General features: G+C 53.6%; 1 protein-coding gene across 2 annotated transcripts; it reads right to left on the reverse strand.

Moving 5' to 3' along the window:
* Positions 1-925: 925 nt before the first annotated feature.
* PRCD (photoreceptor disc component) lies at positions 926-13,795 on the reverse strand. 2 transcript variants are annotated; one of them, XM_028167327.2, is made up of 5 exons: positions 13,701-13,795; positions 13,202-13,315; positions 12,414-12,482; positions 9,851-9,939; positions 926-1,293 (listed from the first exon to the last, which is right to left on the reverse strand). In XM_028167327.2, the coding sequence occupies exons 3-5, from the start codon at positions 12,463-12,465 to the stop codon at positions 1,003-1,005; spliced, it is 432 nt and encodes a 143-aa protein (XP_028023128.1). In that variant the 5' UTR covers positions 12,466-12,482; positions 13,202-13,315; positions 13,701-13,795; the 3' UTR covers positions 926-1,002. The 2 variants fall into 2 exon arrangements, with proteins under 2 accessions (XP_028023128.1, XP_007185812.1); XM_007185750.2 differs by lacking the exons at positions 13,202-13,315; positions 13,701-13,795 and adding exons at positions 10,338-10,412; positions 12,777-12,850.
* Positions 13,796-14,670: the final 875 nt, after the last annotated feature.

The following is a 14,670-nucleotide window of genomic DNA, read 5'->3' on the forward strand; positions in this document are numbered from 1 at the left end:
TAAGGGTTTTTGGTTTGGGGGGAAGGGGAAGGAAGAGGGATTTTGTGTGTTTGCATGGGTGGTTAGGGAGGAAACTGGGGGGGAATGATGGGCACCTGTTGCACTGTTTTGAGCCACTTTCTGGCAGGAAGATTTGAGGCTGAGAGCCTGCTCAGAGCTGATCTGTGAAAGGCAGAGGCTCTGGGCTCTGGCAGGTCTGTCTTGGGTCCCAGACTAGTTGCCACCCAGTGTGCAGTGAGGGCCACTTGTCACAGCTCGAGAAGGGCCACTGTGCCAGAGGCCACAGTGTAGCTTTCACACCTGACAGGGCACCTAGTGGAACAGCAGCAGGCTCACGGCGGATGGCAGTGTCACGGGCTGCTGGGCTGTGGCCAAGCGGCCAGAGCAAAATGCAATGAGAGGCCTTGTGTCTGAGCACATGTCAGGTGCACTGCTTAGGCAATCCAGAAATAACTGGGAAAGACGTCAAAGAATGCACCAGAATTCCTGAATGAGCAGGCAAGGGCTCAGAGCTCTTGAGACGGAAATGCTAATGCCAGTGTGACTTCATTTGCACTCGTTGCTGGTGAGGTCTAGGACGTTTGAGTTTTACATTATTCAAGGCCGGTGTAGACCTATATTTATTAAATGGAAAGAGTCACACAGTCTAGTGATAAGTGACAGAAGTAGATCACAAGCTGAACAGGGCAAGAGTCCCCAGGGCTGTTCAAGGGACCTTGGCTCTGAGTGCAAAGGGGAAATCCGGTCAGCTGGCCTGCTGTGCTCAGGCGGTCAGCTCACTGAGTTCCAGTCACTGCTAGGATTTAAGACATGGTATCCGAAACCCACATATAGAAAACAGAGCCTTTAAATATTGAGGTGAATTTCTTAACCTGAAAAGGAATCTTTAATTTTATTAGTAAAAACATGAGGAGGGTAGGTATAGCCCAAGCAGCTGGCTGCTTAAATGGGAGCAGTTGCACCAGTGATATCCCGGGAAGTTCACCCGTGTGGCAGGCACTCTTAGTCCTGCAGCTGTCCTTCCTCCGTCTTACAAACAGCAGAGCTACTGGGCAAGCCCCTGCCCTGCCCGAAGGAGTGCATCTTGATTAGTCGGCCACAGAAAGCTATTCCCTTTGCCAGGAATGGTTTCAGGAAAGGGTCTGCGGCGCAGTTCTGCCAGGTTTGGGAACGTTTTCTAGTTTTTAATAACAGTAGCCTCTCTTCCGGCTTTGGGACATCGTGAGGAGATGCCTGAGACCACCGAAGCCATCTTGTATCCGTGAGGCCCGTTTCCCAGCAAGAGCGGAAGGTCTGCGGTGGCAGAGAGGAGACAAGAGCATGAACCCTTGAAGATGCTTTTGAACTGCTGGAGAAACCAGTCCCGAAGCCCCCTGCCTTCAGACCTTTTGTTTGATTCAGAGACACGTATTTTTACATGTTAGTGTTTCTGAATGTGGGAGGCATCTTTTGAGCAATGGCATCTTAGGTTCAGTGAAATACAGAGTGTGAGATTTAAGAAAGAAACCTCCGTGTTGTTTAAGCCGTCTCAAGTTGGGTGTTCTGTTAGAACCAAAATCATCCTGGGCTTCCCTGGTGGCACAGAGGTTAAGAATCTGCCTGCCAGTGCAGGGCACACGGGTTCGAGCCCTGGTCCGGGAAGATCCCACATGCCGCGGAGCAACTAAGCCCATGCGCCACAACTACTGAGCCCGTGTGCCACAACTACTGAAGCACATGCGCCTAAAGCCCGTGCTCCGCAACAAGAGAAGCCATTGCAATGAGAAGCCCGCACACCGCAACAAAGAGTAGCGCCTGCTCGCTGCAACTAGAGAAAGCCCGCGAGCAGCCACGAAGACCCAACTCAGCCAAAAAAAGAAAAAAAAAGAAGAACCAAAATCATCCTAAATGATATGATCGACATTTTCCGAATTTTTTTTTTTTTTTAATGATTATTCTCTGGAAGGATGGGTCGTGGCAAAATAAAGAGGAACTGACACACTCAAATTACCATCCTGAAAAAAAGTAACAGCCGGTGTATAGTGGTGACTCCATGCCAGGCACTGCTCTAAACACCTTTTTTAAAAAACCACTTTATTGAGATCTGAGTGACATACAAAAAGCTGCCCGTATTTAATGTATAAAACTCGATGACTCTAAGCACCTTCAGTTTGCTCTCTCATTTGACTCTCACAACAGCCCTGTCATTATCCCCCGTTTTGCAGCCGAAGTGCAGAAGGATGAAAGTCATTAGTAAGTAGGGGCACTGAGAACTCAATCTAGCCTCCAAACCTATGGTCTTAACTGCTGTGCTGGATTTCCTGGAAAAATACGCTATGACAGTGGATCATGTTTTGTTAACTCTGGTGATTCTAATTCATCCAGCTAGAAAGCCCATCATAAAAGCACAGAGGACGTTTTCCCCTTCAATTTCTCAGGACTGTGAAAGAGGGCCACAAATCCTGTTCAGCAGAAATCCAGGACCATTGAACATAGCTTTAACTTCCTGGAGGAGAAAAAACGGAACAACACGTACCCTAATTATTGAGAATGGATGACCTTGGGTTGCGGTGGATTCTTTCCTGTGTTGACCAATAGCACACATTTCACTCGCCTGCTCGGCAGATCTGTTGCCTCTCATAAAATTATTAATGGGTTTTTAAAAAAATAAGTGAATTTGAAGAATACGTAATATCCCATTGACCTCTTCTGCTGTTTTCTGGACACATCTCTCCTTCCCAGAAACCCTGCCTTCTCACAACTGCTGCAGCACCTTTGCTCATGCTGTTTGTTTCCTTTGCCTTGACATTTCCGTCCCTTCCTCCTTCCCTCTGCGTAGCAAATCCCAACTCATGCTTCAGTATCCCCTTGCGAAATCTTACCTGAGGTGCTCAAGCAGTCCCCTAGCTCCTTCCTCAGCATCCCCACAGCAGGCTGGTTTAGCACACGCTCTGCTGATTCGAGCTGAGTAACCCCAAGCAGATGACTTCACCTCTCTCTAAGGCTCCTTATCTGCAACAGGAGGAGGCAGAGGCTCTCCCAAACCCCACAGGACGGTCTTAGGATTGTGCATGCAAAGCATCTAGCACGGCCGGGCACGAAGGAAGCACTCAGTAAGCAGCAATCTTATTATGTGAACATACATACTTCTTTTTTTTTTTTTTTTTTTTTTTATTTTTTGGATTTTCTTTTATTTATTTATTTATTTATTTGTTTATTATTTTTGTCTGTATTGGGTCTTCGGTTCGTGCGAGGGCTTTCTCCAGTTGCGGCAAGCGGGGGCCACTCTTCATCGCGGTGCGGGGACCGCTCTTCATCGCGGTGCGCGGGCCTTTCTCTATCGCGGCCCCTCCCGTTGCGGGGCACAGGCTCCAGACGCGCAGGCTCAGCAATTGTGGCTCACGGGCCCAGTTGCTCCGTGGCATGTGGGATCTTCCCAGACCAGGGCTCGAACCCGTGTCCCCTGCATTAGCAGGCAGATTCTCAACCACTGCGCCACCAGGGAAGCCCCATACTTCTTTTAATACTCACTGTTTTATGATTATTTGTTTTCGTGTCTGGCTTTTCTACTAGACAGTGAGCAAGGCAAGAGTCAAGTCTTTGTTCTTGTTTTTTGGGGGTTTTTTTTGAAACTCTTTAAGTCATCTTTTTTGAGGTGTAATTTACATACAATAAAATGCATCCATTTAAAATGTACAGTGCAGTAGTCCAATAAGGAATACACCTATGCAGCTACAACCCCATCACAATGTAGAACATTTTCATCGCCCAGAGATCCCCTTCACACCCTTTTACAGTCAAGTCTCCATACAACCCTGGCCCCAGACAACCACTGATCTGCTTTCTGTCACTGTAGATTAGTTTTGCCTGTTCTAGAATTTCATATAAATGGAGTCATACAGTAGGTACTCTTTTGTGTCTGGCTTCTCTCAATTACCCGTGTTGTGGCTTACATCAGTAGTTCATTTCCTTTTTAATTACTGAATATTATTCCATTGTATGAATATACCACAACATTTTTATTCCCGTGCATGTTGGTGGACCTTTGGGCTGTTTCCAGTTTGGGACTATGATTAATAAAGCTGCAATGAACATTTTTGTACAAATCTTTTTGTGGACATAAGTTTTCATTCCTCTGAGATAACTGCAGGGGAAACTGCCAAACGGGTTTCCCAAGTGCTTTGTGACACTTACACTCCCCCAGCAACATATTACAGAGTTACACTTGCTCCACACCCTTACCAACACCTGTTATGGTCAGTCTTTAATAAGCCATTCTGGTAGGTGTGTCATAATATCTCACTGTGGTTTTAACGTGCATTTCCCTGTTGACTATGGCGCTGAGCAACTTTCTGTGTGTTTGTTGGCCCTGTGTATACTTTTTTGTGAAATGTCTGTTAAAACCCTCCCTTTTTGTATTGGCCTATCTTCCTATTGAGTTGTGAAAGTTCTTTACATATTCTGGATACAGGTCCTTTCTCAGAAACTTGCTTGGGAGGTATTATCTCCCAGTCTTTCCAGTTTCGATCAAGTCCAGTTTATCCATTTTGCTTTTATGGTTAGTGCTTTCTGTATTCTACTGAAACGATTTTCCTTCCTCCACTGAATCACCTTTGTCCTGTCTTTGGATCTCATTGATCTGTGTGTATGTCCTTTGGAAAGCCCCCCACCCAGCACCATCTTGAACTCTCATCGTGTCTCCTCACCCTCCCCACGCCACAGGCAGGGAACTGTCTGAGGCAGACACTGAGGCAGTCCTGAGGTCACCGTCCTGTGTGCTGCGCATTGTCAAGTGTCTGTTTCTTATATTTTGCTCAGTTTTCTGGTTGTTTGTGGCAGGAAGTCTTAATTCATTTCTGTATCCACAGTGCCTGGCACACAGACACTCCATGCATGTCTGTTGAGTGAGCGAGTCCTTGTTAGCACCTCCAGACACAGTCTACCAGAGTCTCCTTTGATTGGGAGAAGCTGTGGATCCCCCAGAGGTCATCTGGTCCATCCCCTTCATCTTAGTAGACAGCTCCTTTCTTGAGGATGGTCATTAGTCCTTAACATCCCCAGCGCCAGCCCACCTGGGTTCAACACATGCCTATTAAATGGGGAGATTGAGGTCCAGAGAAGGAAAGGTCAAGTGACCAGGCAGTGGGTGGGCTGGCAGAACTGGACCTCCCAGGCCAGGATCTTGGTCTTGTACTAACTAGCAGGGTAGGCACTGCCTCTTATCGCTGTCTCATTCCCAACACCTCACACAGGATTTGTACATTGTAGGCTTCCAATACGTGCTTGTTAGATAGGAGCAAGTGAACAAATCGAATAGTTTCCTTTAATACTTAGTTTAGCTGGCTTCTGCGTGTGATGTTAAATGGGCGTGTGTGTGTTCACAGAAGGATGGGACTGGCCATTCCTACCCAGGCTCATAGGTCATGGGCATCAGTAACTCTTTCTTTTAATTTTCTCTCCACCCTCTAGGCTTAGTCCCCACTAGGGGGCATGTGCATTCCACAGAGAGGGTCTGCAGTTCTTAAGTGCCAGGACTTGTTTCCAGTTTGTCCGTGGATCCCTCTTGAAGCTACCTCCTGTGTCCGCATGCCCTGCGCCCTCCCCCTGCGAAAACAAACAGCTGCCCCTCGTCTAGCTCTGCCTCCAGCTGGGCCGCTGGCTGCCATCGTCTCCCTCCCAGGGGCTCTGCCCTGGTCGAAGGAGATAGAATGGCAGTGGCAGTGGCTCTCAGTGCTGGCCTCGCCGTCTGTCACCCCTGCCGGTGGCCACTGCTTCCTCCCTGAAGGGGATGACTGATCCTGGAAAGGCCGCTGTCCTCCTTCCCCTCAGCTGGTAGGCAAGGACTGGCCTTTCGGGACCCAGAGTCTGGTCTACCCTTGAACCCCAGGTTCCTGAAGAGAGAGCATGTGACTCACCCTGGCAAACGCCGCCCGGCCCACCTGCAAAGGCACTGCCGGGGTGGGGCCGCAGCTCTCATTCCTTGTGCCTGGAGGACGGTCACCCCAGGCTTTCCGCACAGCCCCCGCTCTAGACTCAGTTCCTTCCTCCCCCGACAGCCTCACAAGCTTTCGCATCAACGTTGCCCAGGCACAGGTCCTGGCTTTGCCACCAGCTGCGAGTGACCTTGAGTGAGTTCTGTGAACCTCACTTTCCTTATTGGGTAAATGAGGTTAACAGCAGTTCCTGCCTCATAAGTGAGACAATGCTTATGAATAAAGCTCTTGGTACAGCGCCTAGCACGGAATAAGTGTCTGAGACCTATTAGCCAGTATTAATAATATTAGTAGTATCATCATCATTATATTCAAGTAAACCTTAGTATGAGCCACTTGGCTACTCTCCTTCTTTGGAGGCTCACAGAGAAGCATTACTGCCTCTATCTCAAGGTCTTGGGCTTCTTCCTAACAGTGAGGGCCCTGCAGAGGGGCCCTGGGAGCCTGGGGGAACCAGTTGGGTCCCCTGCTGTTGTGCTGTGCCTTTGTGCCAGCCTCCGATAGGCGCCGGGTCCCCCTAGTCTAGGATCGGGGCCTGTGCTCTCTGCCCCTGCCCAGGACTATCCTGCCTGTAGACACACGGTCACACGTTTGGGGTGGGCGGGTACCCTCCCCGGTTGCATCTGCACCCTAGGGTGATGCCAGGCAGCTGTGGCGGCTGCTTCCCTTGCTCCCCCGCCCCACCCCCGGCACCTCGTCAGCTCTCTGGTCGTGCCCCAATCTCCGGGAGAGACTGGCAGCGGCGTGTCCCAATCTCCGGGAGAGACTGGCAGCGGCCCTGAGCTGCAGCCACAGAGGTAGCAGACAGCACCTCCCCGCTCGCTCCCGGCTGCTGCCCTCGGCCACCCTGCAGCTCCGAGCAGCCTTCTCCCTGTCACTCAGGCTCCCGTCAGTAGGGAGATTAGCATTCAGACGGAGGATGGAAAAGCATCAGGGCTACCACCTCCTGTCTCCTCTGGGAGCTGAGATTCATTCGGAGAAGCAGAGCCCGTTGTGGGGAAGGTATCCAGGCCAGGACCCTCCCACTGGAGGTTGGGACAGGGCTCTAGATACCCAGAAGCAACAGCGGTGTGCTCTGGTACCATCTCACTGGGTGCTGGGTCTTATTAGGTGGCCCCCACCCAGCAGTTCCACCCTCTGCTGTCCTCTCATTTGTTTCAGAGTTGCCCATTGCCCAGCTGGCGTGTATGTGGAAAGACAGGCCAGGAAGGGCCGTGGGGAGGGGGGGAGGGACTCTAGCTGTTCTGAACCTACTAATTGTTCTGAAATGACTAACTGTTCAGTAATTGACAGTTTACAAACACAATTACACTAGCTTACATATATTGAACACTCACTAAACATGGTAAGCCCTTGACACGCATTATCTAATTTAACACTACAATAATCCTGTGAGAAGGTTTACTGTTATCTCTGTCTTATAGATGAGGAAACTGAGGCACAGAGACATTCAGTAACCTACCCAAGGCCACAGAGGTAGGAAGTGGTGGTGGCGTCAAGATTTCAACCCGGTGCTCTGACTCTGGGCTCCTCCCTCTTAGATCCTTTATCGTTATTTCATAACAGCCCACACCCCGGACCAGGAGTGACCCAGCTCTGTCTCTCGAGTTGCCCTTAATCCCCCCTTCCTGTTATGGTCAGTCTACCAAGCCCCTGAACTTTCCTGCTCCCATTTCCAAGCAGCGACTCTTTCCAAGGAAATGGGAGGGGAGAAGGACTCAGCCTCTTGGGAACATTGGGTCCACCCCCGGCACGGGCTTCCTACCAGCTGCTGTGACAGGAGATGGTGGGCCGAGGAAGGGGCGCCTCTGTCCCGGGCGGCCTCCCGTAGAGGCGCTCTAGGCCGAGGGTGGCAACTCTGCAGCAGGAGCTGCCAATGTGCAGACTGTGCAGAGAGCCCAGGGGTGGGAGAGCCCTGAGAAGAGGAGGCGAGCGTGGGCCGGGTGTGTGGGGAAGGTGTAAACACAATCTGCTCCCCCCGAAGCCAGCCTGCTCCCTGGGGGAGAGAGCCCCTCCCGCCCAGCCCACATGGCACCCCGGCTGCCAGGGCCTGGGCAGCCTGCAAGCCCAGGCAGACACATCCCCCCACCTCCAGCAGCCCCTTCCTCTTGCTTTCCCTCCCTCCATCTGGAACCAGTCCCCAGAGGCACCTTCAGCTCCGGAGCAAGCTCTTAGAACAGGGCTGCAAAGGGGTGTCACTTCGTGGATGTGCGTCTGGGCCGTGAGCCAGCCCCGGTGCCACTAGGCGACCTTGGTCTGACAATTCCTGAGCCCAGTGGAAGGAGACAGGCAACTTGGAAATGGCAGAGAGCGGAGGCAAGGATGAAGTGACAGGAATATGGCAGATAGATTAGAGAATGGATGCATAGATAGGATCGGGCAATACAGACTGGGTCCCAGGAACGGTGCCCTCTGGCCCTCAGCCTGAGAGTCCTGTCACCAGGAAGGCTGAGGCCTCCCAGGAGAAAGACAGGCTGACGGGAGCTGAGACAGGTGGTCACGAACTCGTGGCCCGTGTCAGGTGGGCAGCTCCTTCCCTTGGTGAGACCCTTCCCCTGCCTCCGCCCTGCCCTACTTTTTGAGGCTCCCACAGAGCTGCCAGGCTCCCTGCAGCAGCCCCTCCCCAGCAGGCTGCGCCTCCTCCTCCCCATCACTTCAGAGTGGGTTCCCCGAGTCGAGTCGGCTGCATCTCACCCTTTCCTGCTGTCTAGAGAACTCCTCCAGCTCCTCTTTCCTGAAAGTCAGGGGTGGGGGCCAGCCAGGCAGACACCTCGCGGCTAGATGGGCAGTGGGGGCTGGATGGGGAGGAGAGATGCACGTGGGGGGAGTCTGGGGGGGCTTTGGAAGACGAATGGCTGCGAGGCGGTCGGCAGCAGCTGCCTGCAGGGTCTGCGCCTGGATCGCAGGGAGCAGAAGCGGAAATCTGCTTTTATCTCTGCTCAGGATCAGGCAGGATGGTAAAGAGAGAGAAATGGCAGAGCAGCTGGGGGCAAAGGAGGCCGCCGCCGCTACTGAGCAGTCAGCAGATTGACAGAAACAAGTGTCATGCTTTTTCCCTTCCCACATGCTACTGCCCATTTGGGACACGGGCACGCGTGCACACACACACACAGAAAACACACTCCGAGGACAAGCTGTGAGTTGCTTCCATCCAGCTGCAGGCAGACATGTCACAGATCCAAACGGCATTTCCTATTGATCATTTCAGCAGAGCAGCCAGTGGCAGGGTGACCTCTGGGGACCAGGGAGAGGCAAATGTCATAGGAAGTGAGTGCCACCATTGCAAAGTGACACCACACAGCCCTGGACAAGCTGAGCTGCCAAAGATGGGCGGCCAGGCCAGTAAAACGGCTTCTTCCACTGAGCAGCTGCAGACTTCCAGGTGGCTTCAGGGAGGCCTGCGCTGTGGGCGTGAAGAGCATGGGCTCTGCAACCTGCATATGAGCCTGGGGCCCTCCACTTACTGGCTGGGTGACGACGGGCAAATTAGCAAAGCTCTCTGTGAGTTTCCTCATTTCTAAACCGTGGACAATAATATGACCAGCCTCCGTGCGTTGTTGTGAGGGTTCAGCGGAGGGTGAAAGGGCAGCCCTTCCTTTGTGAACGTGAACCATCGCTGTCCCTCAGTTCTGGAGTCTCCTCGCTCCCCACTTGTTCCCTCCCCTAGCCCCGGGCGGCGGGGGTTGCCCCCGAGTTAAATGGGGGGACCCCACTGAGTCCCTCTCTCTGGGCCCCCTCAGAGGAAGGGAGCCCGTCCCAGAGCTTGAGCATCTCTGCCCCCCCACCTGCCCGGTCAGGCTCAGCTTCAGGAGCCCCACAGCCAGGGCCTTGGGGGAAGCGCAGACTGGTGGGTCCGGGGGCCGAAAAGCGGAGTCTACCTTCTCAACGGCTGCTTTCCCCAGTCTCCCTCCTGCAGCTCCTTCCGCCACGGCGTCCTTCGGGGGTGGGGGGCACACCAGGATGTGAGCTGAAAGAGAAAACCAAGCCGGGTCGGCTCTCTCTCCCACCCCAGAGCGGGGCCTTGTATTTCAGAGTGGACATCCCAGAGCACTGCCTCTCCCTGAGAAGTCCTCTAGACAGCCCTCAGGCCCCCAGCAGGACCACCATCCCCAGGCCTAGAAAATGCTGTTGAGATCACACGTAGTTCTCTTAAAACTAACCCTTGCCCTGTGGCCTGGAACATAACAGGCTCAAGGTAGGAGCCGACGGAAGGAGTCCACCCTCCTACCCTTAACCTCCATCGTGACCACAGAGCTGAAGACAGCCTGCTCTGCTCCCGCATGGCCAGGCCTTTCGTACTCTGTATTCTTCCTTTCTTGTCCCCAGCCCTGCCCTCTCTCCTCCAGGCTGCAGACCCTGCCCTACCTGCCAGCTTCTCCCAGGCCCTGGGGCTGAGCTCCGCCTGAAGAGGCGAGGGCTTACTTCAGTGGTTCTTTCTCTCTAAACAGAAAAGAACACGGAGTCAGAAGACTGGAGGATGACCCGCCCACGTTTCCAGCCTTCCCCTTCCTCCTGCCCCCAAGCCTAGCGATTCACCCGACATTGAGGAACAGGAGCACCCCAGAAGCCAATTGGAATTTATGACTGTGGAACTGGAGAGCAGAACTTTCGCGTCTACCGCCCCGCTGAGCCAGCCCTCCGTGGAGTCACCATCAGCAGGAGGGGTTAGTTGGCAGGCCAATTTTTCCAGTTAGCTGGGTCCCAAGGAGTTAATAGGCAACTGCTTCCTTCTGGCAAGGCCACAGCAGACCAGGCCCGGCCAGATGGTCCCAGATTTGGCCTTTTTTCTCCTGACAGGAGGTCCAGGGGCATTTCAGTCGAGGAGATGGACCGTCTGAAGTCAGGGACCTGTCAGTCCCACATCAGCCACAAATTGGGTGCACGACGTTGAGCAAGTCATTTACGTCTCCCTGTCCCTCAGCTTCCTGCACCATTAACAAGAGCTAGAAACACTTGAACTGCCAAACCTTTGGGGCCATGGAGACTTCCGAGTGAGTTAATGTACGAGAAACCCCTGGGGAAGAATAAAGCACTGATCATATAACAGCAAGAGTAGAGCTGGCGTTAATTGAGCAGTTACTCTGTGCTGAGTGCTTTACAACGGTTATCTCATTTAAACCTCACAGAAACCTCACAACCAGTCTGTTATTAATCCCGGTTTACATATGAATAAAAAGATTACATAATTTGCCCACAGCCTCTCAGTAAGAGCGGAGGTAGGATTTAAACTCAGGCTGCCCCGCTCCAGACCCAAACTCAACAGTGAGGACCAGTCAGCATTTGAGGGCCCATTTTATACGTGTCAGCCCATTTCACCGGTAGTCGTAATTAGGCACCACTGTGACCCTCTCAGCTAGCCCAGCTATCGAGGAAGGGCGTCACAGAAATGACTCTGCTTCCTGCACAGGCCCTGGGCTTCCCAGGGGGCCTCTGACATTCCAAACCTGGGGGAACCCAAGGACTGAGAAGTCAGAGCAGAGACACAGAGAAAGACCAAGTTCTCGGCTTGCCAACCTCGACGTATTCAAGGGGCACACTGCAGGCACACCGCCCACACCCTGGAAGAGACGTGGGGTGCACAGGCGAGCGTGCGTGCTCACTGTCTCAGCCATCTGATCCTCCTTTCAGGGAAGTGAGAGAAGCAGCGCTGGGGGCTAGAAGATGCTTCCACAGCAGAGAATATCACTCTTCAGCTAGGTCCCCCACGCTAGATGGGCCCAAAGGCACAAATGAACATTTCCAACAGTACGTTCTTCAGAAATATTTGCTGATTTTTCAGTGTTTTCTTGGGCATAGAGCCCCTATCATCAAAGGACACTAGTCAGCGGGGAAGGAAATGTCCAGAAGTTTCCCAATCTTCACCCCTGGTAAAGGCCACATGGCTCCAGAATAGGGAAGAGTTAACTTTCTGGCCACTGGAGACAGTGTCCTGCCCGCAGGGACTGCCCAGCCAATGGCATTCAGTGCTGATGATGTCATGCTCCTCCTGCGCCTTCTATTGGGGACTGGACAGCGAATCCTGCTGGAGGTTCAGGCAGCGGAGCTGCCGAGGCTGGGCGGGGGGCAGCGGGAGAGGGAGGGGGAAGGGAAGGCAAGCAAAGCAACGCAGAGCTGCTTCTGCCTCATCCCTCTCTCCATTCCCCCTGCACCTTCCAACAGAAGGGACCCTGGGGACCACCCCGCACTAGGACAAGCAAGGCAGAGAAGTTTTGGTCCAGAGGAGAGGCTGGGAGTCCCATTCCCAACTGGAGAAAACAGACATTCGGCCTGCCCACTAGGCATACAGTGAACAGGGTAGCTGGGGTGAGGGGCCAGCGTGAAGCATGCACGCGCACACACGCACATACCCATGTACACCCCCGGGCCTGGGCAGGGACAGGGGACAGCGGCAGCCTCCTTAGCGACACCCTTCCTCCTCCACCCTAGACTCTTCTGCCTTACCTGCCTGAGGACTGGAGGTCTGTTTCCAAGCTGCTGCCCATAACTGCTCCATCTACCCCACTGGGCTCTCTGTGGGAGGGAGAAGAGGCAGGCAGAGCTGTGGGTAGCACCCAGACCCCAGACCCCGCTCCTGCTTCTCTGCAAGACCTAAGCCACATTGGGCTCTGGAACCGGAGGCTGTGGCCAGAATCTTTGAAGAGCTCCGAGTTCCCCCTACTTCGAGGGGGAACCTCTCAGGGCTCCCTTGCAAGTACCTCCCAGCCTCCCTGGAGCCCAGGCAGCCCCCGCCCGCCTTCAGCTTGGCTGTAACCCAGCGCAGTAGTTTCTCCCCCACCCCAGCCCGTGGCCCAGTCAGTTTCTCACGGTTGGACCCTGTTGGCAAATCGGCGGCGCCAGAGCATGGCCAAGGTGCTGAGCAGGAAGAGGGTAGTGCACATGGCTCAGCTGCCCCATCCCCTCCAGACCGGGTCTGCAGGAGAAGGGCCAAGATGGCCCCTGCCAGCTCTCCCAAGCCCCTGCGGTCCATCCTGAGGCTCCTGCTGGCGATGGATTAGGAGGCTCAAGCTGATTAGTGGGGTCAGCAGACCCGACCTTGGGAAGACTGATTAACCTCACTGGACCCAGGTTGTCCCCCACAGTGGCAGGGTAAATCGACCTCAGTCTGTTCTGGATGTAGGTATAACTAAGCCCTGGGCCTGACCCTCAAGGGGCTTAGAGTCTAGACAAACGCACTGGCAAGTTAAACAAATGACCACCGCAGAGAGACTTAGGCTATTAAAGCTACCTACAGAGCACGCTGGGAGTTGCACGCATCAGGGGAATCTTCAGAGAGGAGCTGGGCTCATCTGTATTTGCAGGAGCTCAAGGAAGGGTGGGCCCACAGACAGAAGACTCCGCCAGGGCTGCAGATGGGAAAGCACAGGGCATGTTCTGGCAACTGGAAGTTGAGCATTGGTGGAGTCATGATGTCACAGGGGAGGCATCGGGAGGGGAGGAGGAGAGGGGAAGAATATAGATGATGAAGCCAGAAAGACAAGGGAGGCCAGGGAGTGAAGGGCTGGCTAAGCGGTTCACTTCTAACCTCTGAACAGCCGTTTCCAAATGTTTCTGATTACATACCTTCTTCAGTAAAAGGCAGAATCTAAGTGTGCACTCAGGAAAAGGGATATATGCATCCACTCATAAATTATGTACTATATTACTGTGCAAATACAGTCCCGCACCAGAGACATACATAAAACTTGTAAAGGGTGAGATGCAAGTGAATAGAATCAAGATTTCTCTTACTTTCTGTCCACATCCCAGGGGAACCTCTTGGGCAGCCATTTGGATGGCCACTGCACTGGCTCTTGGGAAGCTATCAGAGGTGGCCCAGGCAGCATGCGGAGCACAGGCCAAAAGAGAGAACACGGGTCTGAGAGTGGCTTAAGAAACTAAGCCCACACACTCTCCTCCATCCCTCTCCAAGACCACCAGAAGAGGGCATTAGAGTTTCCCTCCCTCAACTGGGACCTGAGCGCCAAGAGGCCTCCCGCCCAGGATTCCAGTAACGCCCAGGGTTCCTGTAACGTACAGGAACCCTGGGCTCCAGCAAGGCCCGGAGCTAGGGCTGTGCCAGGGCTCTCCGCTTTGAAATAGAATTTTAAAAAATAAGCATGTAAACCAAAGCTGAAGAGGAGAGCCGCCACCTCTTGCCATACTTGAGCAGTGGACACAGACTTGGGAAGGGCAGTGTCACCAGGGAGTCTTAGGGAGAACTGGACACACCCCACAAGAACTGTCACATGTGTCACATGTTTCAGATGCTTGCAGCCTGGGTCTGGCCTCAGGCTTCAACTGGGAGTCAGAGGTGGGACCCCCTCCGTACCAGAATCGAGCAGCTGCTTGCAGGGTGGGGACCAGGTGGCTCTCAGAGGCACAGTCCCCACCTCTGGTCCAATCCCCTTCCCTGAGAAGGCCACCAGGACAAGAATTTGTCTCCTCCACCCACAGAACCCCTCCCTAATCCAGGTCCTGGTGGCTGAGATATCTCCAGCTCCCTGGGCCTCCCCCCCACCAAGACTTCCTGACAACCCCACCGACCCACCCACCGCAGGTCCGCTCTGCCCGGCCCAGCGGCCTCTCCTTCGGACTTTGCTCCCCCAGGGCCAGAATTAGGAGCGGCGCCAGGTTTGGGCCTGCCTGTGTCATCAGTAAGCCACCCAGGGCCTTCTTTCTGACGCCACGTGCGTGCCCCGAGGGGGAGGAGTGCTGGCGG

Source organism: Balaenoptera acutorostrata, chromosome 20 (genome assembly GCF_949987535.1).
Source record: "Balaenoptera acutorostrata chromosome 20, mBalAcu1.1, whole genome shotgun sequence".
NCBI lineage: Eukaryota > Metazoa > Chordata > Mammalia > Artiodactyla > Balaenopteridae > Balaenoptera > Balaenoptera acutorostrata.